The 26,421-nt window shown below is 52.3% G+C and overlaps 1 protein-coding gene across 2 annotated transcripts in view; it reads left to right on the top strand.

Annotated features, from left to right (window-relative positions):
• The window catches only part of LOC144723273 (solute carrier family 12 member 3-like), a 31,128-nt gene extending 6,841 nt beyond the window's left edge, over nucleotides 1–24,287 (top strand). The window contains exons 5-26 of one of the 2 annotated variants that reach the window (XM_078601873.1): nucleotides 518–657; nucleotides 2,388–2,498; nucleotides 2,876–2,987; nucleotides 4,160–4,290; nucleotides 6,309–6,393; nucleotides 7,917–8,077; nucleotides 8,600–8,707; nucleotides 9,264–9,387; nucleotides 11,253–11,354; nucleotides 11,448–11,603; nucleotides 12,248–12,347; nucleotides 12,853–12,964; nucleotides 14,644–14,778; nucleotides 16,499–16,605; nucleotides 16,741–16,823; nucleotides 17,292–17,357; nucleotides 18,595–18,696; nucleotides 19,174–19,285; nucleotides 19,981–20,067; nucleotides 21,057–21,192; nucleotides 22,555–22,622; nucleotides 23,990–24,286. In XM_078601873.1, the coding sequence (XP_078457999.1) occupies nucleotides 518–657; nucleotides 2,388–2,498; nucleotides 2,876–2,987; nucleotides 4,160–4,290; nucleotides 6,309–6,393; nucleotides 7,917–8,077; nucleotides 8,600–8,707; nucleotides 9,264–9,387; nucleotides 11,253–11,354; nucleotides 11,448–11,603; nucleotides 12,248–12,347; nucleotides 12,853–12,964; nucleotides 14,644–14,778; nucleotides 16,499–16,605; nucleotides 16,741–16,823; nucleotides 17,292–17,357; nucleotides 18,595–18,696; nucleotides 19,174–19,285; nucleotides 19,981–20,067; nucleotides 21,057–21,192; nucleotides 22,555–22,622; nucleotides 23,990–24,131 (2,480 nt within the window). In that variant the 3' untranslated portion in view covers nucleotides 24,132–24,286. Of the gene's footprint in view, nucleotides 1–517; nucleotides 658–2,387; nucleotides 2,499–2,875; nucleotides 2,988–4,159; nucleotides 4,291–6,308; nucleotides 6,394–7,916; nucleotides 8,078–8,599; nucleotides 8,708–9,263; nucleotides 9,388–11,252; nucleotides 11,355–11,447; nucleotides 11,604–12,247; nucleotides 12,348–12,852; nucleotides 12,965–14,643; nucleotides 14,779–16,498; nucleotides 16,606–16,740; nucleotides 16,824–17,291; nucleotides 17,358–18,594; nucleotides 18,697–19,173; nucleotides 19,286–19,980; nucleotides 20,068–21,056; nucleotides 21,193–22,554; nucleotides 22,623–23,989 lie in introns of both variants that reach the window. The other variant, XM_078601874.1, reaches the window with a different exon arrangement.
• Nucleotides 24,288–26,421: the final 2,134 nt, after the last annotated feature.

The following is a 26,421-nucleotide window of genomic DNA, read 5'->3' as shown; positions in this document are numbered from 1 at the left end:
TGTGTATGTATGTGTGTGTATGCGCGTGTGTGTGTATGTGTGTGTGTATGCGCGTGTGTGTGTGTATGTGCGTGTGTGTGTATGTATGTGCGCGTGTATATGTGCGTGTGTGTGTGTGTATGCGCGTGTGTGTGTATGTGTGTGCGTGTGTGTGTGTATATGTGTGTATGTGTGTGTGTATATGTGTGTATGTGTGTGTGTATGTGTGTGTGTATGTGTGTGTGTATATGTGTGTATCTGTGTGTGTATGTGTGTGTGTATGAGCGTGTGTGTATGTGTGTATATGTGTGTATGTGTGTGTGTGCATGTATGTGTGTGTGTATGTGTGTGTGTATGTGTGTGTGTGTGCTTGTGTGTGTGTGTGTATGTGTGTGTATGTGTGTGTGTATGTATGTGTGTATGTGCGTGTGTGTATGTGTGTACATGTGTGCATGTATGTGTGTATGTGTGTGTGTGTGCATGTATGTGTGTGTGTATGTGTGTGTGTGTATGTATGTGTGCGTGTGTGTGTGTGCAGGCGGCACCTACTTCCTCATCTCGCGCAGCCTGGGCCCCGAGCTGGGCGGCTCCATCGGCCTCATCTTCGCCTTCGCCAACGCGGTCGCCGTGGCCATGCACACGGTGGGCTTCGCCGAGACGGTGCGGGACCTCCTCATCGTGAGTGCGGCACCAACACCTCGTCACAAACTCACCTCGTCACAAACTCACCTCGTCACAAACTCAACCCACCTCGTCACAAACTCAACCCAGACTTTTGAAGCTTTCGTGACTGCAATGATTCATACTCTTAGGTTAATTCGGTAAAGTCACGTAGGTAAAAAATAAAAATAATAATAATAATAAATAATAGAAATGATGATTATTCTATTTATATTATTATTTCTATTATTTTTTTATTGTTTTACCTACGTGATCAACCCAGACTCAACGGTGCCCCTTAACCTCCTTTCGTTCCTCTCCTCAAGCCCCAACCTCTTCCCCATGGCCCCACCTCCACTCCTCACCCCTCCACTCCTCACCCCTCCACTCCTCACCCCTCCACTCCTCACCCCTCCACTCCTCACCCCTCCACTCCTCACCCCTCCACTCCTCACCCCTCCACTCCTCACCCCTCCACTCCTCACCCCTCCACTCTTCACCCCTCCACTCCTCATCCCTCCACTCCTCACCCCCCTCCACTCTTCACCCCTCCACTCCTCATCCCTCCACTCCTCACCCCCCTCCACTCCTCACCCCTCCACTCCTCACCCCTCCACTCCTCACCCCTCCACCCCTCACCCCTCCACTCCTCACCCCTCCACTCCTCACCCCTCCACTCCTCACCCCTCCACTCCTCACCCCTCCACTCCTCACCCCTCCACTCCTCACCCCTCCACTCCTCACCCCTCCACTCCTCACCCCTCCACTCCTCGCCCCTCCACTCCTCACCCCTCCACTCCTCACCCCTCCACTCCTCACCCCTCCACTCCTCACCCCTCCACTCCTCACCCCTCCACTCCTCACCCCTCCACTCCTCACCCCTGCACTCCTCACCCCTCCACTCCTCACCCCTCCACTCCTCACCCCTCCACTCCTCACCCCTCCACTCCTCACCCGGCTTCTTCATGATCGCCAAGCACATCCACGATCGCGGTCACCACTCAATCTTCGCATGCCCCCACCTGCCATCTGCAGCGTTCTGTCAACGCGTTTTAAAACTACGTTAAGCGCCTCCAGTCAAGGCGCTCCATGACTATAAAATGAGATTATATTTTTTCATAAATTGTAAATGTTGTGGATTTACTCTCCAACGCACCGGTGGGCTGAAATAGTAACGAATTGGCTGTGTCGGGTGGTGGAGGGTTACGACACAACATTTACACTTACGCAATCTAACCCAAAAACCTTTATTATGAATCATATTGGTCGCGAAAGCCTGCTACGTGTTAAACTTAGATGATATACTTAGGTTTTTTCGGTAAAGTCACGTAGGTAAAAAATTAAAATTAATAAAAGTAAAATAAAAATAAAATAAAAATCACGACGTTTCGGAGGCAACACAAGCTTCCGTCTTCAGGTGGAACCGTCACAGCACGATAGCTGTATCAAGTGAGAGAAATTCCAAGAAAACAGTCCTTGTATATATACTGGTTGAGGGTGGGAGGAGCCAAAGTAGGCCCTGAATATTATTTTTGTGAGGTTCGGTGCGGCTGAAGCATTTAGATGATATTATTATTATTTAATGTATTAATCATTCATCATCACGAGCAGCTGTTCCTTGTTGCACCCGAGGCTCTGTCGGCAGGAGGGTTCAGCAAGTTGTCAACATCCAGGGCCAGTGCGTTGAACTTCTTTCGCACCGCACGTAGCCGGGGTCACGGTAAACGCCGAGCGGATGTCTCACGCAGGAGACGGGCAGCACCATGGTGGACCCGACCAACGACATCCGCATCATCGGCGTCATCACCGTCACCATCCTGCTGGGCATCTCGCTCGCCGGCATGGAGTGGGAGGCCAAGGTGACGAGTGTGTGAAGCCTCTCCTCCTATCACTGGCATCTACCTCCTCCTCCTCCTCTTCACCATCAGCATCATCATCACCGTCGTCGTTATCACTTCCTTATCGAGTATTGTGCTCATAAGTACCAGTCGATTTCTGATGGATCACGTCTCATTCGAGGTGCGACCGGAGGTGGGGGGGGGGGGGCTTCATTTCTCGCCGAAGTTTTTTGCGGGTCGCCGGTAGAATGCTGCGTTGGGTGGCACGTGACGAGCGGTGTCGCCACAGCCACATCAGGAGGGATACTCGATGCGGTGTGCCGGGTGCAGAAAAATATATTCTGGGCGGGGAGAAGAGATGGTGAACCCGCTAACACCTGCGCCTCTCGTCTCTGCAGGCCCAGGTGGTGTTCTTCATCGTGATCATGATTTCCTTCGCAAACTACCTGGTGGGCACCGTCATTCCCTCCACCAAGGAGAAGCAGTCCAAGGGGTTCTACAACTACAGATGTAATTTGTAACCTTCAGCACACACGCTCTCACACGCGCGCGCGCGCCACTCAATGAATCACAATAAAATGTAACATTGCACGGCAGGGCCAATGTCAAATGGTCAAATTACCGGTGGCTCAATCACGAAGCGTTAGTACTGGTTAGGGGTGGAATGATTCGCCTAATAGCTGTGTATTAGGAATTAATGTTTGGTGTTTGTCGTATCCAGTGGGTTAATGTCAGCCGTGTAGTCACTCGAGGTGCTACCATTGACCACAACGTTGGCATACTAACGCATCCCTGCATTCAGGAGCGACTCGCTGTAGTGAATCACATCGTTCCATAGTTTTTTTTTCTCTCTCTCTCTCTCTCCAAATTATTAACCAATATCTTCCCAGCTCTTTATCGCAAGCCAGATGTTTCGTGTGAGCGGGTTACCGCATTGTCCAAAACAAATACAAATTGATTAGACCCATCGGTGAACACGCAAGGACACGTGGCAGCTGGGCCCTCTCGTAAATCGGTGACGCCGCCGCTAGCTCCGAGACCTCGGTGAGTCCGTGGACTCGGTGAGTCCGTGGACTCGGTGAGTCCGTGGACTCGGTGAGTCCGTGGGCTCGGTGAGTCCGTGGACTCGGCAACCTCGCGACCAAAAACAAATGCAATTGGAGTTTTATTTTTGTAGAGATTCTCTGTATTCGTGACAACCACTGTTCCGTTTAGCCAGTTGGTCGCCCCGTTATCCATGGCGGTGCGTGAGTGCATCAGCAGCAGCAGCATCAGCAGCATCAGCAGCAGCATCAGCAGCGACAACAAAAGCACGCAACGACATCCTACGTCAGCAGTTCTCCTGCTGCGTTTGTCTCACCTGATGACGGCCGCTCGTGTTGCGATCGAAACGTCGTGATCTATTCATTTTCTATCTACGTGACTTTACCGAAAGAACCAAAGAATAGGGATTTCCAGGGGAACATCTTCAGGTCAGAGAGAGAAAGCTTTCTCCCCATCTTCAGGTGAGAGAGAGAGAAAGTTTTCTCTCTCTCTCACCTGATGCGGTTGCTTGTGTTGCGATCGAAACGTCGTGATCTATTCATTTTCTACCTACCGAAAGAACCAAAGAGCACGACATCCGAATCTTTTTTCGCTGCGTATCTCACGCCACCGCGGTTCGCCTTCTGCCCCTTCCGCAGCCGACATCTTTGCGCAGAACATTGGGCCTGCCTGGAGGGGCGAGCAGGGCACCTTCTTCGGCATGTTCTCCATCTTCTTCCCCTCGGCCACGGGGATCCTGGCGGGGGCAAACATCTCCGGCGACCTCAGGGTGAGATCCGTCTCGGCGGGACTCCGGCGCGCCGCGCTCGATAACACGCGCACGGACGAACGCACGGACGCGCAAATGTACGGACGCACGGATGCATGAACGCGCAGATGCACACAAGAACGCATGGAAGTGTGAACGCACAAATGTATGGATGCACGGATGCATGAACGCGCAGATGCACACAAGAACGCATGGAAGTGTGAACGCACAAATGTATGGATGCACGGATGCATGAACGCACAGATGCACACAAGGACGCATGGAAGTGTGAACGCACAAATGTACGGACGCACGGATGAATGAACGCACAGATGCACACAAGAACGCATGGAAGTGTGAACGCACAAATGTATGGACGCACGGATGAATGAACGCACAGATGCACACAAGAACGCATGGAAGTGTGAACGCACAAATGTACGGACGCACGGATGCATGAACGCGCAGATGCACACAAGAACGCATGGAAGTCTGAACGCACAAATGTACGGACGCACGGATGAATGAACGCACAGATGCACACAAGAACGCATGGAAGTGTGAACGCACAAATGTACGGACGCACGGATGAATGAACGCACAGATGCACACAAGAACGCATGGAAGTGTGAACGCACAAATGTACGGACGCACGGATGAATGAACGCACAGATGCACACAAGAACGCATGGAAGTGTGAACGCACAAATGTACGGACGCACGGATGCATGAACGCGCAGATGCACATAAGAACACGACGGACGGACGGACGGAATTGCACGCCACTCTCACACCAAGATTTTATGACCAAAGGGATTTGAGTCGAATGTTTCACCGCTGTAGTCAACGAGTCTCGGGGATAATAAAGGCTTTTTTGGGTTAGATCGCGTAAGTATAGATGTTATCGTCGCCCTCCAACACCCGACATAGCCAATTAGTACCGGATTTCTCACGTAAACAAAACGCCAATTAGTTACTGCTTCAGCCCACCGGCGTGTTGGAGAGTAAATCCACAACATTTACAATTTGAGTTGTCCCGTGACGTTTCGCTGGTAATTACATCCAGCATCATCGGGCGATTTGCCAGAATAGTGAAGCAAGCCACGTGCTTCCAGTCTCAAACAGAGATGCACTGAACCCATCAGGTGCAGAGATCAGAGGCGGAGGAGGGGGGGTATTGTAATCATATAATAGATTAGCAATCAGTTCATTAGTATGTGTTTACTCTATAAGGAATTGTAATTGTAAGATGTATTGCTTCATAATACGCTTCCAGGCCGCACTAAGCCTGTAGCTGTCAGGGCGGTTAAAATTATTGATATTTCTCTGTTTCAATGGATTCTCGAATTAGTCTTGGCCAGTAGTAATTAGTTTCACACGACACTTTCAAGTTATCAAAATTAATTGAGTGTCCTTGTTGGCAAGCATGTTCTGCAACTGCCGACAGTTGTGTTTGATTTAATATATAAATCTTGATGATGATATCAGCTACTTCTGTGAGCATATCATCACGTGTCACCTCTGAAAAAGAGCTCATAGTGGGCTTTACATGGTTAGTAAAATTGTTTAGTTCAGCAACTCAATTAAATTCACAGACTAAGACCCGAGGACAGTCCCGGATTGGCGTTGACTCGACTAAGTCTCCGACTGAAATAAATATTTCTAATTATTACTTCACATTCGCCTCTCAATTAGAATTTAGACTGTTCTGCAGCTTGAAGTTGTGGCCGTGGTTGTAATTGGCAACTGGTGTTACTCCATTCTTGTCAACCCATACGCTTTAGCCGTATTCTTGCACAGGGAAATAGAGTTGTGAGGTCTACACGGCGTACTGCAGTTTCAATGCGGGCAAGAGAGGGCACGGGGTGACCAATAAGGTCTGAATTTGTCTGCAATAAGGTAGGCACTGGTCAGGGTTTTACAGGTGTGTGATCGCTAACGGAACTTCACCCTAACAATCTGTATGGCTACAGAAGGTTTGGGGGGGGTCATCGGCGTTGACAGGTATGTGACGTTGAACCCCGATTGTGGCTTTTAAGGAGCCCAACATCGCCATCCCCAAGGGGACCATGCTGTCCATCTTCTGGACGACCATCTCCTACCTGGTCATATCCGCAACCATCGGTGAGATGCGCACACGCACACACACACGCGCGTACACCGGTGTCATTGTTCCACAGCAAGGTTAGTGTAAAAATGGAATGTGCTGGCAGGCACATGCCTTCTTATGTTACGACGTCACGGGGGGCATCTGTACACGTGACCGCTAATGCGCGTACCCCTCGTCTCCAGGTGTCTCATCTCGTTCACGTCACTTTCTTCTTCCCCACAAGCTGTTGACCGCCACGTCAACTCTCTTCACCTGTAAATGCGAGTTACTTAACGATCGGGAACGGGGCCGAACGGCGTCGTTTTGGCACCATTGGCTTCCCCACAACGTGGCACTAATTGTTTGTGTTTAGTTCGTTGTCCTTTCCCCGCACCTCCGATTAGCACGGTTGGCTACGTACGGTGCGAAAGAAGTTCAACACGCGTACGTGCAGGGTCACCGCGGTGGCGAGATGTTAACTACCTCGCCTGGTATACAGGAGGTCGTGGGTTTTGAAAAAGAGCCATACAGCTCAGTAAGCCATACTGCTCCCTCGTGTATTTCGCTTATCACATCGCTCTCAAAATTATTCGTGTGTTTTTTGTTTCTCTGATGTATCTATTTATAATATCTTATTCTTTAAATCTATATATTTTTTTTCTTGTTGTGTAAAACGTTCCGAGGCAATCTTTTGGTGTAAAGGCGCTAGAACAAAAAAAATGAACGCAGGTAGATTTACGTCCCGTTGAGCCATAAACTCAGCGGACCCTTGCGCTCAAACCCCTAGGTCGACTCAGCCTAAAATAACAACCTTGTGCGCTGCGTAAACATCGCCCACTGGGGAGACAATGGCGGCCGGGTGGACGTGGTAGGCTGGCCTTCATGGGTGCTGCTCGCTAACAGTCTGTAAAGGCTACATGGGGGATCTTTCTCTTTGTAGTGAATGCATCTGCGATCGCTGGGCACTGCTCACTGTTCTGGCCGGGGGGAGGGCGGCGCTGTTTGATGTCCAGAAGGTCGTGCACCTCGTGGAAGTTGAGCCGCAACTGGCTCAGCAGTGTGACCATGCAACAACAGGGACACGCGGGCACAGAGAGAGAGATAGAGAGACGGAGAGAGACGCGCCAACGCACAGAGGAAACGACCGTCACTTTGTGTGGTTCTAGATTTGAAGCTTTCGTGACTGCAAGGATTCATACTCTTAGGTTTTTTCGGTAAAGTCACGTAGGTAAAAAATAATAAAATTAAAAGTTAATAATGGGAATAAAATAAAATAATAAATCACGACGTTTCGGAGGCAACACAAGTCTCCGTCATCAGGTGGGACCGTCACAGCTAAAATTACTGCATCAAGCTTTCGTGACTGCAAGGATTCATACTCTGTGACGGTCCCACCTGATGACGGAGACTTGTGTTGCCTCCGAAACGTCGTGATTTATTATTTTATTTTATTCCCATTATTAACTTTACATTTTATTATTTTTTTACCTACGTGACTTTACCGAAAAAACCTAAGAGTAGTTTGCGTGGTCTCTTTTTCTTTTTGCCCCTCGCGCAGCGTCGTGCGTGATCCGCGACGCGTCGGGCAACGTGAACGACACCCTGCCGGAGGGGGTGCCCCCGGTGCCCTGCGTGGGTCTCGGCTGCGACCACGGCTGGAACTTCACGGAGTGCACCCTCGCACAGAGCTGCCCCTACGGACTCATCAACAACTACCAGGTGCGGGGGGGAGGGGTGGGGGGCCCTGACCAGCGGCCAGGTGCAGCCTGGGGCACACTCACTCTCCCACCTGCGTCGTCGCCGTTTGTATCCCATCCCGTTGGCCTTGATTGATTTGGAGTAAAACATGTAAAAGGTAAAAGGTGCATCCCTGCAATTCCCTGCACGCGCGCGTGTGTATGTGCGCTCGTCGGGAGCGGTAGTGTAGCGGGTTCGCGCGCTGCGCTACGAACCCGGCTACTCAGAGTTCAATTCCCCGCTCACGTGCCCCTTATGTGAACCAGACCCGGGCCTCCCCTAGGTCGACTCGGCCTCAAATGAGCACCTGGTGCGATGCGTCATCATCAACTACTAGGGTAGAGACAAAGGCGGCCGGGCGAGGTTCTGGCCACGCAGCCCCTTTCGTGTGCCGTGCCGGCCTTCATAGGTGCTGTTCGCCGCTAACAGCACCTGCCCCAACAGTCTGTCACACGGGGATCTTTGTTTGTGCGCGTGCGTGTGGACCCCGTGCGCGCCCCACAGACCATGGGCCTGGTGTCGGGGATCGCGCCGCTCATCACAGCCGGGATATTCGGGGCGACGCTCTCGTCCGCGCTGGCCTGCCTCGTCAGCGCTCCCAAAGTGTTCCAGGCAAGAGCAACGGGAAATGGGCGGTCGGCAGCCAACGCGCACCTGTTGATGCCCCGTGTTCCATCGGCGCATCCGAGCCGAGCCAGGGCCACGCGCGAGGCCAAGCCAACGCGCGGGTCTGGAGGCGCGGGTCGTTTTTTTAAAATCCTTTATATTAAGTTCGCTTGCTTGCTTGCTTACGACCGTGCAAATCTTTCGGCCGTTTTCTAACCCACTTCCCGTGATCCAATCGAGCTGACATTTTGCACACAGGCTCGTTGTGCGTGACAATTAATGTTCGTGAAAAATTTTTTCAAAAATTTTACACTTTTTAGGACAAAAATATTATATTTAATTACCAATTGCTTAATGGTGCAATGCAATCGTCTGACCCATAGGTGGCAGCCATCTCAAGCCAGAGGACGAGAGGAATCTAGCCGCCACGCATATAAAGGATTTATAGTGAAAAACTTTGTTTTTACGAGTTATACTTGTTTCCCCTGCTGCAGAAGCTGAGCCCGTGCCGTTGGTTCATAGTTGGCAATGTCACCCTCCCCCACTCTCCCCTCACTTGCAGTGCCTGTGCAAGGATCAACTCTACCCGGGCATTGGGATATTTGGCCGTGGCTACGGCAAGAACAACGAGCCCATCCCAGGCTACATCCTCACCTTCATCATCGCCGTCGGCTTCATCCTCATCGGTGATTCCTCCTCTCCGCAGACACCGTTCGCGTTTATTTCGAAGGCTCGTCAACCGGCGTCGAAAGGGGTCACGCATTAGCACTGTCCGTCCGTCTGTCTGTCTGGTGGCAGTGCCGGATTAAGCTAGTGCGGGTCCTGTAGCCTATGATATGAAGGGGCCCTAAATAAACAAATAAAAACACAGAAATATTGAAACACGTAAATGTTTTACTTGCATAGTAAAGAAATTGTATTGTTTCATTTGCTATACAACCAGATAAGTCGTTCATAAAAGTTGAAGGCGGTATAGTACTATAGTAATAGAGCAAGTGCAGAATCGCTGAACCGGAATTGATAGCTTGAAAGCATTTAGCGCGGGGCCCTTTGAAGTGCGGGGCCCGTAGCTACATGTGTAGCTACTTTGGCTACTGGGATAATCCGGCAATGCCTGGTGGGTAACTTGAGGTCATGATAACTCTGGTAAAGATGATCCAATACAAATTAATTTTACCATGATGCGCTGTTGCTAATAGGGACTCGCCGTACAGAAAACTGGTCAAATAGATATTCTTAGGTTTTTTCGGTAAAGTCACGTAGGTAAAATTTTTTAATAAAAATTAATGAAAGTTAAATAAAAATAAAAATCACGACGTTTCGGAGGCAACACAAGCTTCCGTCTTCAGGTGGAACCGTCACAGCACGATAGCTGTGTTGCCTCCGAAACGGCGTGGTATATTTCTTTATTTATTTTTCCTTTTACTTTTATTAATTTACATTTTTTACCTACGTGATTTTACCGAAAAAAACCTAAGAATATGAATCCTTGCAGTCACGAAAGCTTCAAATCTAGAATGGTCAAATAGATCCCAAAAAAAACCTGCGGGCACAAACGAGCGCTGAGAGGAATATTTGCAAATGTGCAAATGGTCGGAGGCAATGAGATTAGATTTGTGTCGCGTCACCAACTGTGTCGGAGCCCTGAACAATCCCACCTCCAGTGTGCAATGACATGTTGATGATCGAGTCATGGTGGCAATACCCCGGGCGCACGGCACAGGTGTCCCTCGCTCTACGCGGGTTCGTTCGGTTTGTGCGATTTCGCTTACTCTATTCGCCTCACATATTTCTACCCAAATGTTGCTCTACGCGGTTTTAACTCACTCTACATGCGGTCAGACGTGGGAGAAAATTGCGTGTGTGCTGTGCGTGCGTGCCGTGTGTGTGTGCTGTGTATGTGTGCTGTGTGTGCTGTGTGTGCGTGCTGTGTGTGCGTGCTGTGTGTGCGTGCTGTGTGTGTGTGCTGTGTGTGCGTGCTGTGTGTGCGTGCTGTGTGTGTGTGCTGTGTGTGTGCTGTGTGTGTGTGTGCTGTGTGTGTGTGCTGTGTGTGCGTGCGTGCTGCGTGCGCTATTTAGCAGGCAGCTGTCTTGCGCAGTTCCGCTTTGTGCACCCTTTTCTTAGAACGCATCTGCTACCGCATACTGCAGTGCAAACCTGCATTCATGAGGTTATCAGGACTGTTGATGTATGCATGTATGTTGAACTTCTTTCGCACCGTACGTAGCCAACAGTGCAAATCTGAGGTGCGGGGGAAGGACAACAAACTAAACACAAACAGCAGTTCTAAAGAAATGAGTTTTTAATCGAGATTTAAAAGTGCCATAGCTCCAGTTGCTTCCTACTATCGGAAGAGCGTTCCAGACGGCCGCAGAAGGGCATTTGAAAGCGCGCGACGCGGCGACCCGTCTTTGTTCGATGGGGCCAGCCAAAAGCCGCTGCTGCTACTGCTGTTGCTGCTGCTGCTGCTACTGCGAGGATGGCCGGAGCTCGCGTGACATTGTGTCCCGTCTCACCCTGTTCGCTGCCCGCCGGGGGGTGTCCCATACAGCCGAGCTAAACACGATCGCCCCCATCATCTCCAACTTCTTCCTGGCCTCATACGCACTCATCAACTTCTCCTGCTTCCACGCCTCCATCACCAACTCTCCCGGTGAGATGCGCAACGCAACACAAAGGTGCCGCGGGGTCACTTTGCGACGAGTGCTTGTTGCGTGCCGTGAGCGCGAGTGATTTCTGTCGCCAGGCTGGCGCCCGTCGTTCCGCTACTACAGCAAGTGGGCATCGCTGTTCGGCGCCATCATCTCCATCGTCATCATGTTCCTGCTCACCTGGTGGGCCGCGCTCATCGTCGTGGGGATTGTCATCTTCCTCCTGGCCTACGTCATCTACAAGAAGCCAGGTGAGCGGGGACCGTGGCGGCGCGGGCAATCTGCGCGCGTTTGTTTGCGTGTGTGTGCGTGCGTAGCGGGGCCAACTGTAGGAGGCACAGGTGGTGCATCGGCCAGTAGTCATCTCAGTCAGTCGACCCGGGGCACCTGGGTCTGCCCCGTGGCCTCCTGTCGGTGGGAGCGTTCGACACTTCACGTGGCCTCAACGTGCACATAGCCTGGCACAAGCCACTAAGTGGCGGTGACTGAGACTATCAACGCTTCGTTTCATCACAGCCGCCTATTTATTCAGAGGTGCTTGCCTGATTTGCGGGATCTCAGCAGCGTCGGCTCATTGCTCTGACCTCTGAACCCAAACCCAGCCACCTCTCAAATACTCCCAGTTGTGTTTTCATTCCCCAGCCTTGTGGGTCTATAGACCATCACATAATCATCGAAACATCCCCAAACGAAATATTCGCAGAGTTAAAAATGAGAGAACTCACCGTACGAATGAGGAATTTAAATGAACGACGTAAGAAGATGATTCAAGCATCACTCCTTTTTTGATGGAATCGGTGCTGTTGTGATGCGCTTGGCTTGTGTTATAAGCGGTATGTTTCCATCGGGGTTAGCTGATGTGCAGTTTCCCACCGCCGCTGTCTCCTCCCGGCAGCCGTGAACTGGGGCTCGTCGGTCCAGGCCGGATCCTACAACATGGCGCTGTCTTACACCGTGGGCCTCAACCAGGTGGAGGAACACATCAAGAACTACCGGTACGTTGTTCGGGGGGTGTTCGTGCTGGGGTTGGGTTAGAACAGCCGTGGTGGGATACACTGAGCGTCCAAATCACCATCGTATTATCTTCTCTTATCGTCTATAGAGTCATATAGAGCCATCATCCTCATCATCAGTCCCTTAACTATGGGGGTCGTAGTGGAGCCATCAATTACTTTTTGCAATCGACCCTCTCCTCGTCTCGTGGTCTTTCGCGAACTGCACAACGTCTGCCTTTGGTCTCAATACAACAAAAAAAAGCCGCTTGGGAAATAATTTCTGCGGCAAAATCAACTCGCACCGGCCAACGTGGTGAAGTACGGTGGAATCATCCCCCGCAACCCCCTTGCATTGCGAAGGGACAACCCTGGACGCCACTTGCGTGTCGCCACCTACCAGGCCTGAAGCCACCGCACGCCACTGGGCCTCTACGCCTGTCCAGCAGCAGCAGCAACAGCAGCAGATAGAGACTGGCTGATGCACGATTCTCTGCCCTTGCCGCAGGCCGCAGTGTCTGGTGCTGACCGGGCCCCCCAACTCGCGGCCGGCCCTCGTGGACTTCGTCGGGACCTTCACGAAGAAGCACAGCCTCATGCTGTGCGGGAACGTGGTGTCGGTGAGCGTGCGCGGGGCCGTCAGCTGTGCGAGCATTTAAATAATCAATCGAGCAACTGCGCAGACAAAGGCAGGTGTTATAGGCTGCTTTGCAGGGCTACCGTGGCGGCCAGCGGAGGGCAGTAGCAGCGAAATAAATCGCTAGAGAGCGGCGTTCTTCATTGCAAGGCCCCGCGGGTCACTGGCGACCCATGGTGGCCTTTGCTGCGACCCCCTGACAATGCACAAATGTCATCTTCTTGGTTCTTTCGGTAAAGTCTCGTAGAAGGGAAATAATAAAATAATAAAAATAAAACATAATAAAATAATTCTCACGACGTCTCCCCGACAGACCTGGTCTTCACCTGAGGACGGCTGTTTGCGTTGTGGCCGAAACGTCGTGAGAATTATTTTATGATGTTTTCTTTTTATTATTTTATTATTTCCCTTCTACGTGACTTTACCGAAAGAACAAGAAGATGAATCCCCGCAGTCACGAAAGCTTTAAATCGAAATGCACAAATGGTGAAAACAGCCCCCCGCCATTATCGTGCTGCTGCTGTCAAACTCCCAATGGTTTCAAATTGACGTGGCGGCCCTTGCACACTGACGATGTTTGATCGGCGAAAGTGACCCTCTGAAAATGAGTGAAGAACGCCGCGTTATGGAGTACAGCACTGAACTGTGTGGCAACGTGTGCAGTACTATGTAAGGCGCCACGGTGGCGAGATGTTAACCACATCGCCTGATATACAGGAGGTCGTGGGTTCGATCCCGATCCCGATCCTTGACGCTTGTTGTATATTTGGAGTTTGCGTGTCTCTCTCTCTCTCTCTCTCCTGGTGATCGCGTGGATTTTTATCCGGATCCTACGGTTTTTCCCTCCGCATTTAGAATCAACATCACAAGTTCAGAGTATTTGGCTGCTATAAATGTCCACGTGGTAAGCAACTTCGTTGAGCTATCATTTGTGGCCAGGTCGCGTTTGAGAAAGAGCTACATAGCTCGGTGGGCCTTACCTGGTCAAATAAAATAGTAAATATTGTTATATATTCTTCCCGCCGTCGCGAAACTGCACCGACCAGCGCGGTAAAATAAAACCACATGACCCCCCGGTGGTGTGGGGGAGGCCCTCATCCAGCAGTGGAGTGACGAAAAGGCCCCCCCCCCTCCCGTGTGCCGCGTGCACACGGACAGCTCCCGAGGTGGCTCGGCAGCGGGAGAGCAAGCGGATCAGTAGCACGGCCCGGATCCGCGTCCCCACACTCCGCTACAAAGACAAAGATTCCCCGTGTAGCCTTAACAGACTGTCGGGGCAAGTGCTGTTAGCGAGCACCTATCAAGGCCGGCACGGCACACGAGGGGGGTGGGTGGCCAGCAACACGCCCGGCCGCCTTTGTCTCCCCAGTGGCGACGTTTTACACACCGCACCAGGTACTCATTTGAGGCCGAGTGGGCCTCGGCGAGACCCAGGACCGGTTCAGATAATCGTCACCGGTGTTGGTGGCCGCGAGCGGTAATCGAACTCGGGGGGGTCGGCCCGGTTCGTAGCGAACCGCGCCTCCGATCGGCACGGTCAGCTGCGTACGGTGCGAAGAAGCTCGACGCACGCACGTACATAACCGCTCGACACACGCACGTACATAACCGCTCGACGCACGCACGTACATAACCTCGCTGCACCGCCGCTGACCCCCACAGGGTCACGGCGGCCTAAAGCAGAAGGAGGCGAGCGTGGAGGGCCAGGTGCGGTGGATGGCCAAGCGCAAGATGCACGCCTTCTACCACACCGTGGCCACCAGCAACCTGCGCACCGGCACGCAGATGATGTTGCAGGTACGAGCGACTGCACCCCACCGGGCGAGTGCTCTAAACCCCGAGGGCTCACTTCATCGTTGTCCGTGATCTGTCCACTGCCGGACGAAGGCGTCCCCCCGCAAGCCGTCGACGTCTCCCACGGTGGCGCGACGCAACGGTCCATCGAGTTTCCTGCACCGATTTTGTCGATCCTTCTCCGTACCGCATCAGATGCGCTTCTGCGGCCGTCTGGAACGCTCTTCCTTCCGATATTAGGGAGCCACTGGGAGCTATTTACTTTTAAATCATCATCTAGATTGAAAACTTTTTGTGTTTAGCTTGTTGTCCTTCCCCTGCACCCCCGATTAGCACGGTTGGCTACGTATGGTGCGAAAGAAGTTCAACATACATACACTTGGGCACGCTCCCTCCTTAGGCTGCCACTCCCATTATAAGTCTTGACCACGGGTCACCATCCTGTGTGGTGACGCATGCTGTGCAAGCGCAAGGCCACTTGCGTCCCTTCACAGACAGACAAACACGATGCATAGCCTGGGGCATGTCGTCCCCTCGTTTGCCTCAATGCGCGTGTTAACGCTTGTCAACGATTTTGCCACTTTTTCGGAGGGAATGTGCCGATAAATGATTATTTCGCGAATATCCGAATCTGTTCCAAAAGTGAACCAAAGGTGGAGCTGTTCGGGTCAGCGGTTGGGCTGGGGTTTGGAGCAGTCCGCCACTTTTCCCCATTGCAAAGTGTATGTTATATATGTTTTATATACAGGGTGCATAATTTGTTTTCTGGTAATTTGCAACATCACAAGAAATGTGCCTCTGGGCTCTGGAGACCACCTGGAGAAGATTCCAGGCACGCGTTGACAATGAAGGCGAACAAGTGGGAGACTTTGACTTTTTGAAGCTATTAACATCGCATTTGTTATCATGTTACAGTGTATTATCCGTTCTTTTTCCATTAATAACGATAGTCCCATACAAGTATTAACATTTTTTTGAAGGATCCTGTATATGTATGTTGAACTTCTTTCGCACCGTACGTAGTCAACCATGCTCATCGGAGGTGCAGGGGAAGGACAACAAACTCAACACAAAAATCAGTTCTCACGAAATGAGTTTTCTATATAGATTATATAAAAGTGCATAGCGTCAGTGGTTTCCTAATATCGAACGCAAGAGCGTTCCAGACGGCCGCAGAAGCACGCCATGCAGTGACCGTCTTTGTTCGATGGCTAGCCAAAGGCTGCTGCGAGGATGTCCGGAGTTTGGGTGATGATGTATGCTCCTTGATGAAATCAGCAAGGTGCTGTGGTTCATTTGTGGCGAGCAGTTTGCGCGTGACGAGTGCGACCTTATGTGATGTGTTCGTTCGGAAAGCCAGAAGCCTCTCGCGTCTCGCTTGCATTCTCACTTCTAGTGGCTATGATACCAAAATGGGGGGAGTGCGGGGAAGAGTGGCGATGATGATGATGATGTCTTACAAAGTCATGGATTTCGTAGACGTCAAAATGTTGGCAATTGTGACGGAATCTCGCTCAATTTGCAGTGAAATCGTCTTCTGTAGTTTGCGGGGGGCAGGGGTTCGCTTTGTCCCTCATCAATAAGGAAATGTATTTCTAATCTTATTTGGAAACTACTAAAAATAAATGAATAAAGGCGTCCAGTTTGGGTGGGCTATTGCCCCCTCCCCCGTGCCCCCCCCCCCCCCCCCATGAGTGAAATATCCTCGTGGCTGGCGCGGCAGGCCGCCGGACTTGGAAAGTTCAAGCCGGACGTCCTGGTGATGGGCTTCAAGAAGAACTGGAGCTCCAAGCACCCTCAGCAGATGGAGGATTACATCAACATAGTCCAGTAGGTGCCACGAACACGCAACGCCCCGTGCGCGTTTGTCACCGCTCGGAGAGAGGGGATCGGGTCCACGTTTTCCCGCTGCGTCAAAGCGGCTCTTCCCCCCCCCTGCCCATCCCCTCTCCCTGTGTTCCGCAGTGACGCCTTCGACTTAAACTTCGGGGTTTGCATCCTGAGGCTGAAGGAGGGACTGGACGTGTCCCAATCCGCGCAGGCGCGAGGTGAGACCCACGAAATCCTCTTGTCGACGGCTCCACGTTCTCCCTTCCTGCCTCTCCTTCGCGACGCACCCCAGCGGTCTGCCCCCCCGCCGCGACGATGCAACTCGGCCACCCCCCCACCGCCCCACCACGTGTCCTGCCGGCATCGAGGGCCGGCGTAAAATTGACGCCCCCCAGCGCCTTTCAAGGTGCTTAGCGCCGACGACTCGGCCTGTTTTGGTGGGGAGAACCTCTGCGGCTCTTGCCAAGCCCGTGTTTGTGCTCGCCGACTCGTTTTTCACGGTTAGAGCCACACGGTGCGGCTGTGGCCCTAACCTTGTCCGTTGACATTTAAGGGCAGCGTTAGAGATATCATAACACCTTCGGTTCCGCCCCCCTCCCCCCCTGGTGAATCGGGCCGCCGGGACTCTTCTGCGGAAGCCATTTGGAGGGATGCAAGGATTCTTTGTCCTCTGTGCGTGCGTGCAGTCAACCCGGCGTTTAATGGGACGGAAAACGGACACTCGCACACCAACGGGGACGGCAGCGGCGCAGGTGGCGTGGCGGCTCGCACTCACGAGACTCGCGGCCACCCAGAAGGCACCGTCGTTGTGGTCGCACGCTCTCCAGTCAATGCACACGCTGCGCTCGGACCTTCAGCCGTGCTTCGCCGGCCAGTGCGCGGCTCGGGGAAGAGGGCGCCTCGGGACCGCTTGAGATGTCGCTCGACGCTCATGTGGCCGAAAAGAGAAAAAAAAGTAGCCGTATTTGTTCAGCAATAATAATAATTCGGCAATAACGATCGTGATTGTTGCCGATGATGATGATGACGATGCTTTTAGGGTTGGATTTATACAACCTCCAGGAAGAGGCAATGAATTGTCGAAATTCACGGTCAAGATTGATTCGATGTTATTTATAATCTCGCATCGCAGTGGAGGGGTGACATGGACCCCATTGGATACAGCATATACACATCTAAAAACACATGCAATTATAACCATGTTTCATGAGCTTCAGAATCGATATTAGTGAATCAATGCATCGTTTTACGAAAAACATAACGACGATGATCATGACGATGTTTGGGTGTCGTAGGAATTCACATTGCAATTTATGCACAGCGAGTGAAGCTCATTAGAACTGTGGCGTCCACAGTTCTAATCAAATTTCGATCCCTTTCCACAAATGTCACCTTATCGCCGCTCAGCAATGACTTGCGGAGACCTTCATCCAGCAGTGAATTGATCATGACCGATCACAATCAGGATGATGAGCGCTCACCCGGTCGTGAACCCAACCCCGAGCTATGAACAGCAAGGCACTGAGATCTCGCGACCAAATCGGGGCAGCCGGGTGAGCCACCATCAAACGTGAGCGAATTGATGGGTGCTGCAGTGGCTAGGAGATGTTAACTACCTCGCCTGGTGTACAGGAGATCGTGGGTTCGATTCCGACCCTGAAGCCTGTTGTATATTTGGAGTTTGCGTGTCTATCTCCCCGTGGTCGCGTGGAGTTTTCTCCGGGTCCTCCGGTTTATTTTTCCTCCACGTGTAGAAACGGGCGTTTGAGAGTATCTGGCTGCCTTAAATTTCCACGCGATAAGCCACTTTGGCGAGCTATCATTTGTGGCCAGGTCGCTTCTGAAAAAAAGAGCTACATAGCTCAGTGGGCATTACCTGGTGACGTAGAAAAAAATTCAACCGAAAAAATGAACCCTCTTTGCAGTCTGCCCGCCGCACCCCATTAACGCCCCCCCCCCTCCCCCCCGTTGCTGTGTCCATGGGAACAGCCGATCCAGAGGCCGCAATCACAGACGCCCAAACGCCCAGCAGCTTCCAGGGCTCTCAGGGGAAGAAGTACGTCGACATCTACTGGCTCTTCGACGACGGAGGTACCGGCGCAGGGCGATCCGCGATCCGCAGCATCCCCGCGAGAGAGAGAGAGAGACGCGGCGACACAAAGGATGTTTCACGAGATAGCTTCATCAAGCTCGTTTCACCAATACGAAACGTCGTACTCAGATTGTAAATGTTGTGGCTTTTCTCTCCGACACACCGGTGTGCTGTACTAGTAACGAACTGGCACGTTCTGTTTACGTGACAAACCTTACTAATTGGCTGTGTCGGGTGGTGGCGGGTTTAACGACACATTTATATATTTACCTGATCTAACCCCAACAAAAACCTGTATTATGGATCTTTAGAGCTGTGTTTAGCGGGAGGTCCTTCTGCCAGCAGTTGCAAAGGCTGCGCCTTCACCCAATAAAGGCGGTGAACTGATCGGTGGTGGATCACCCTGCACCAACGGTTGCCGGCGGCATAGGTGTCGCCGGAGAGTTTGACCGTGCGCTCTGCTCGACGGGCTGCAGGACTGTCCCTCCTCATCCCGTACCTGCTGACGAGGAAGAAGAGGTGGCGGAACTGCAAGCTGCGGGTCTTCATCGGAGGCCAGATCAGCCGCGTGGAGGAGGAGCGCCGCGTGTGGGTTCCCGGCGACGGCACCACGACCGGACGCTCAATTTCCTTCGCTCGGTTTGACCTCGAGCGGAGACTCTTACGTCGCGCAAGCTCGAGCACCGGTCCTTATCCGGCTGCTAGAAATCCCGGCAAGTAGCCCGCCTGCTCCTTCCGCTGGGCTATGTGGAGACGATGACCAAATCCACCGGAATGCATCCAACCTCGCCAAGCCTCGCAGGGCAGGAGGCGAACGCTGCTGTGGTCGGGTCACGGTGCATGCGGCAGAGGTGGCGTGGGCCGCCGGGAGGCTACGGGGGGTGTCGGCAGATTTGGAGCGCATGAAAAAAATCCCAATTTGCTGCACTGACTTTCGATGCTCTGACACCTGTGCTCCCCGCCTTGGCCAACCTCACTGAGCAGTGTGGTGAAGTATGGTCAAACAACCACCGCCCCCCCCCCCGCCCCATGACGCTACAGTATGCAAAGGCCTTTATCCAATAGTTTCGTTTTTTTGTGTTTAGTCCCACACTTCCGATTAGCACTGGTGGTTATGCACGGTACGAAAGAAGTTCAACATACAACAATAGTGGATTATAAATGGGTAATTTTTCTAAACCATTATTACAGTATTTTCAGCTAGTGATGCTCATTTTCTCTGTGTTGTTGGTGCGTCTCTCCCCATGTCTCTCTCTCTCTGTGCCCGCGTGTCCCTGTTGTAGCATGGTCCAACTGCTGAACCAGTTCCGGCTCAACTTCCACGAAGTGCACGTCCTTCTCGACATCAACCAGCGACCCCGGCCAGAACAGTGAGCAGTGCCCAGCGATCGCAGATGCATTCACTACAAAGAGATAGATCCCCCGATGTAGCCTTTACAGACCGTTAGCGAGCACCTATGAAGGCCGGCATGGCACACGAGGGGGTGGGTGATCAGCACCACGCCCGGCCGCTTTTTTGTCTCCCCAGTGGCGATGTTTACACACCGCACCAAGGCCCAGGACCGGTTCAGATAATCATCGCTGGCATTGGTGGCCGTGAGCGGGAATCAAACACGGGTCGCTGTGTTCGTAGCGCAGTACACTAACCACGACACTACCGCTCCCCACACACACCTCCGATTGAGCACGGTTGGCTATGTACGGTACGAAAGAAGTTCAACATTCATACACGCAAACAGCCATGTTGCCAGATCACACAAAGGGAAAAACTGCGAGACCCCCCCAATGAGCAAAACTCTCGAGATATTGACAACATCGGCACGTATATTGTTCAAAATCTACATTGACAGACTGGGTATATCAGTATTAAATAATTATAATTATTTTGCCAATGCAGTGATGTCGCGAAGGGGGACTCCTGTCCAATTCCCCCCCCCCCCCCCCGCTCCCACCGCCCCCCCCCCGCCTCTTCATAGCGCATCACCTGGGCCCATCTGGTCCATGGGGCCAGGGGCAGTTGCACCGCCTACACACTCGATGGCTGTGCCACCGAGGCAATCGGTCACCCAAAAATGTTGTAACTGTCCAGATGGGTAGAAAAAACTATGAAGGTCGTCGTTCTAACCGTTACGTTTTCTTTCCCTGAATTTCACTTCGGTATTTGTATGGTGATGATGATGGTGGTGGTGGTTGATTGATGTTGGTGATAAATGACGATCACGATTGATGGATGTTTGATGACGATGATGATCATGATGAATGACTACTGATGACAAATGACGATAAGGACTTATTCATGATGACTGATGATCGGATGAATGAATGGATGGATGACGACGATAACACTCGTGCCGCGCAGCCAGAAACGCTTCGAGGACACCGTAGCCCCGTATCGCCTCAACGACGGCTTCCTGGATGAGCTGGCCTTGGAGGAGATGAGGAAGAACTGCCCCTGGAAGATTTCTGACGAGGAGATCCAGCGTCACCGCACCAAGGTACGCTCGGCATCCTCCATCCATGACCTCTGACCCCGAGAGTAAATCTCCTAATTCCGAATCCCTCATCTCCAGCACGTTGGCAATGTTGGTTGAGAACTTGACTCCCAATAGGAAGGTTAGGAGGTCAAAGCCTGGCTGGAGGTCAACTCGGCCTATCATCCTATCATCTCTCTGTGATCAATAAAATATGACTTTGTTTTTTAGCTATAACTCATCCACCAATCACTTTCCATTAACGTTGAACACTTACGGCTCCGATCTGCCATGAACCCCTGAGAACGAGCCGGACGGAGCAGGGCTTCGTATAGGCCGGGTCTCTCCGGCTCAGCAACCCAATAAAGTATTTCTGCACCCAGCAAACCGCATCCAGTATATCCCTCGCTACGGCCGTCGCTGCTACTACTACTCGTCACGTGCCAACTCCAGTCTACCAGCAAACATTTACTACATTTACTATGTCAGTGTGTAACGCGCGTGACGTCACTCCACGTCGACCAGCCCCCCTCATGAATAATCATGCGTGGGTGACGTCACTCCACATGGGGGGGGGGGGGGGCGAGGCGCCTCCCCCCCCCCTCCTCAGCGTCAACTCACAACCCTCACTACAAAGGCAGAACCCTCACGTCACGCGATCTCCGTGACGCTATTGAGACATCAAAGTAAAAAGGACGTCATGATGAACAAGGGATTATAACCTTTAAATGAAATAAGTCTGTGTCACCGCGGCCTTACAAAATGCACACGAATGGATGCAATGCATAGGACTTCGCGGTCTGCTTTCGCTTGAATGTTTCAGATTTACTGCAATACGCCCGTCCTTGGACGGGGGCTATAGGCTCGTGAACAATATTCAGAGAGAAATTAAGCTCAGAGTGGAAGAAGCAGAAGTAAAAAAAAACCCCCAAAAATTCCGTGATCACATCAGTGAACTGATTTACGAATAACTTCCTTGTGTGTGTGGAGGTCGTAGCAGCATCCAGGGCATTCGACGGTTTGAACTTAAATCACAGTCCTGGAGCCGGGCATCATCAGCGTGGCCATAAAGCAAGTGTGTTGGTGTGTGTGTGCACGTGTAGCGGTTAGCGCGCTGCGCTACAAACTCGGCTACCTGAGTTCGTTTACCGCCCACGGCCAACACCAGTGACCTGAACAGGTCCTGGGCCTCACCTAGGTCGACTCGGCCTCAAATGAGTACCTGGTGCGGTGTGTAAACGTCGCCACTAGGGAGACAAAGGCGGTCGGGCGTGGTGCTGGCCACCCACCCAGGTGCTCGCGTGACAGCACTTGCCCCAACAGGCTGTTGAGGCTGTCCGGGGGGGGGGTATCTTTGTCTTTGAACGCGTGTGTGTTTGTTGACAGACGTCTCGCCAGATCCGGCTCAATGAGATTCTGCTGGATTACTCCCGGGACTCTGCGCTCGTCGTCGTGTGAGTGGCCACCACGATTTCTGGGTCTCTCTCTTTCTCTCTCCGCACCCCCCCCCCACACCTCAACCCCACTTGACCGCTCAGTAGGGAGCCATAAACTCACGGCAGGTCGCTTTCCAGTGGCATGGGACAATTGTTTTTGAGATGGAGAAACGCGCGCGGCCTCTTGACCCAGCTGAGAGAGGCTATTGTGGGGAATCCTCGCCGCGATGAAGAAATCAGTTTAATTTCAGTTTCATTTATTTGGTATAGCCCTGTGAGCCATTCGGCTCTTGAATCGGGTGCAACCGCAACAAATAAAAACATGAACAAGAAAACATCTTAAAGTGACTATGCGCAAACCGAAAAATCACGTGCCGAGGTGGAACGGGCACGTGTCACAACAACAACCGCCATGCGCCACTAAGTGGCGGTGACGTCACCACGACGCTTGTGCCAGGCTATGTGCACGTTGAGGCCACGTGAAGTGTCACAAAGCACACTGCGGAGAGGGCCCGCTGAAAGCGGCAGGCGGCAGAGCAAGAATATAAGACGAATGTCGCAACCAGTCCTGGGGGCCCTCCCCTAGGTAGACTCGACCTTGAAACGACGACCTGGTGCCTGGCGTGGTGTGTACTCCACTGGGTGGCCCAGATGTCGTGATCCCCGTTTAATCCTCATTAATTTAACAAAAATTTGCACACCAATTTGGTGCGAAAAGAGAAATTAGTTAAGCAAAGGGATCCATTAATTAATAGATGCATGCGTTTAGACTACTTAAGATTGTTTTGCTGCTATAAATTTCCACGTGATGAGCCAATTCGTTGGGCTTAACATCTGTGGCAAAGTCCCTTCTGAAAAATAAGCTAATAGCTCAGTGGGCCTTATCTGGTTAGATTAAAAAAAGTTTAGTTTTAAAATGTTACTTTTCAGCGATTTGCTTACCGAACAGATACTTTGCACTCTTATCGTGTTGTTGTACTGTTTGTTGTTCTAACGTTCTGACCCCGTGCCCCCACTGGACATCTGTGAAAAATAACTTCATAGCTCATCGAATTTCTCCTCCAGTACAAATGTTCTGATTCTGAGTTTGGGGGGTTGGGGGGGCTCACGTCTGGACCACCCTGCAACACGCTTGCCGCAGACAATCTGTTACCAAGGCTCATATATACAGAGGGGGGGGGGAGTTTTGTCCGTGTCTTTTGCTGGGGGGGGCTCGCATCTGGACCACTCTGTAACAACCTGTTTTTGAAGCCTTCTGTAAAACAGGGAGAAAGTTTCGTCAGTGTCTTTTACCGGGAGGGCTCGCCTCTTCACCTCCCCGTAAATCGCTTGGGTGGGGGGCTTATTTTTCCTTGTCGTTTGTGTCTCTCTTGCGCTGTGAGCAGCAGCATGCCCGTGGGGCGCAAGGATTCGTGTCCCAGCGCGCTCTACATGGCGTGGCTCGACGCTCTTTCCCAGGACCTGCGGGCGCCCGTGCTGCTCGTGCGCGGCAACCAATCAAACGTGCTGACATTCTACTGTCAGTGAGGGCCCAACAACCAACCCAACGCACTGACATTCTACTGTCAGTGAGGGCCCAACAACCAACCCAACGTGCTGACATTCTACTGCCAGTGAGGGCCCAACAACCAACCCAACGCGCTGACATTCTACTGCCAGTGAGGGCCCAACAACCAACCCAACGATCTGACATTCTACTGTCAGTGAGGGCCCCACAACCAACCCAACGTGCTGACATTCTACTGTCAGTGAGGGCCCCACAACCAACCCAACGTGCTGACATTCTACTGTCAGTGAGGGCCCCACAACCAATCAAACGTGCTGACATTCTACTGTCAGTGAGGGCCCCACAACCAACCCAACGCACTGACATTCTACTGTCAGTGAGGGCCCAACAACCAACCCAACGTGCTGACATTCTACTGCCAGTGAGGGCCCAACAACCAACCCAACGCGCTGACATTCTACTGTCAGTGAGGGCCCAACAACCAACCCAACGTGCTGACATTCTACTGCCAGTGAGGGCCCCACAACCAATCAAACGTGCTGACATTCTACTGCCAGTGAGGGCCCAACAACCAACCCAACGCGCTGACATTCTACTGTCAGTGAGGGCCCAACAACCAACCCAACGTGCTGACATTCTACTGCCAGTGAGGGCCCCACAACCAATCAAACGTGCTGACATTCTACTGCCAGTGAGGGCCCAACAACCAACCCAACGTGCTGACATTCTACTGTCAGTGAGGGCCCAACAACCAACCCAACGATCTGACATTCTTCTGTCCGTGAGGGCCCCACAACCAACCCAACGCACTGACATTCTACTGTCAGTGAGGGCCCAACAACCAACCCAACGTGCTGACATTCTACTGTCAGTGAGGGCCCAACAACCAACCCAACGCACTGACATTCTACTGTCAGTGAGGGCCCAACAACCAACCCAACGCACTGACATTCTACTGTCAGTGAGGGCCCAACAACCAACCCAACGTGCTGACATTCTACTGCCAGTGAGGGCCCAACAACCAACCCAACGCGCTGACATTCTACTGTCAGTGAGGGCCCAACAACCAACCCAACGTGCTGACATTCTACTGCCAGTGAGGGCCCCACAACCAATCAAACGTGCTGACATTCTACTGCCAGTGAGGGCCCCACAACCAACCCAACGTGCTGACATTCTACTGCCAGTGAGGGCCCCACAACCAACCCAACGTGATGACATTCTACTGCCAGTGAGGGCCCCACAACCAACCCAACGTGCTGACATTCTACTGCCAGTGAGGGCCCCACAACCAACCCAACGTGCTGACATTCTACTGCCAGTGAGGGCCCCACAACCAACCCAACGTGCTGACATTCTTCTGCCAGTGAGGGCCCAACAACCAACCCAACGCGCTGACATTCTACTGTCAGTGAGGGCCCAACAACCAACCCAACGTGATGACATTCTACTGCCAGTGAGGGCCCAACAACCAACCCAACGCGCTGACATTCTACTGTCAGTGAGGGCCCAACAACCAACCCAACGCGCTGACATTCTACTGTCAGTGAGGGCCCAACAACCAACCCAACGTGATGACATTCTACTGCCAGTGAGGGCCCCACAACCAACCCAACGTGCTGACATTCTACTGCCAGTGAGGGCCCCACAACCAACCCAACGTGGTGACATTCTACTGCCAGTGAGGGCCCCACAACCAACCCAACGTGATGACATTCTACTGCCAGTGAGGGCCCCACAACCAACCCAACGTGGTGACATTCTACTGCCGGTGAGGGCCCCACAACCAACCCAACGTGGTGACATTCTACTGCCAGTGAGGGCCCCACAACCAACCCAACGTGATGACATTCTACTGCCAGTGAGGGCCCCACAACCAACCCAACGTGCTGACATTCTACTGCCAGTGAGGGCCCCACAACCAACCCAACGTGATGACATTCTACTGCCAGTGAGGGCCCCACAACCAACCCAACGTGATGACATTCTACTGCCAGTGAGGGCCCCACAACCAACCCAACGTGGTGACATTCTACTGCCGGTGAGGGCCCCACAACCAACCCAACGTGCTGACATTCTACTGCCAGTGAGGGCCCCACAACCAACCCAACGTGGTGACATTCTACTGCCAGTGAGGGCCCCACAACCAACCCAACGTGCTGACATTCTTCTGCCAGTGAGGGCCCAACAACCAACCCAACGCGCTGACATTCTACTGCCAGTGAGGGCCCAACAACCAACCCAACGTGCTGACATTCTACTGCCAGTGAGCGCCCGACAACCAACCCAACGTGCTGACATTCTACTGCC

The sequence above is a fragment of the Lampetra planeri genome, chromosome 17, assembly GCF_965212315.1.
Source record: "Lampetra planeri chromosome 17, kcLamPlan1.2.h2, whole genome shotgun sequence".
NCBI classification, from domain to species: domain Eukaryota; kingdom Metazoa; phylum Chordata; class Hyperoartia; order Petromyzontiformes; family Petromyzontidae; genus Lampetra; species Lampetra planeri.
This window is presented reverse-complemented; position numbering and strand designations above follow the sequence as displayed.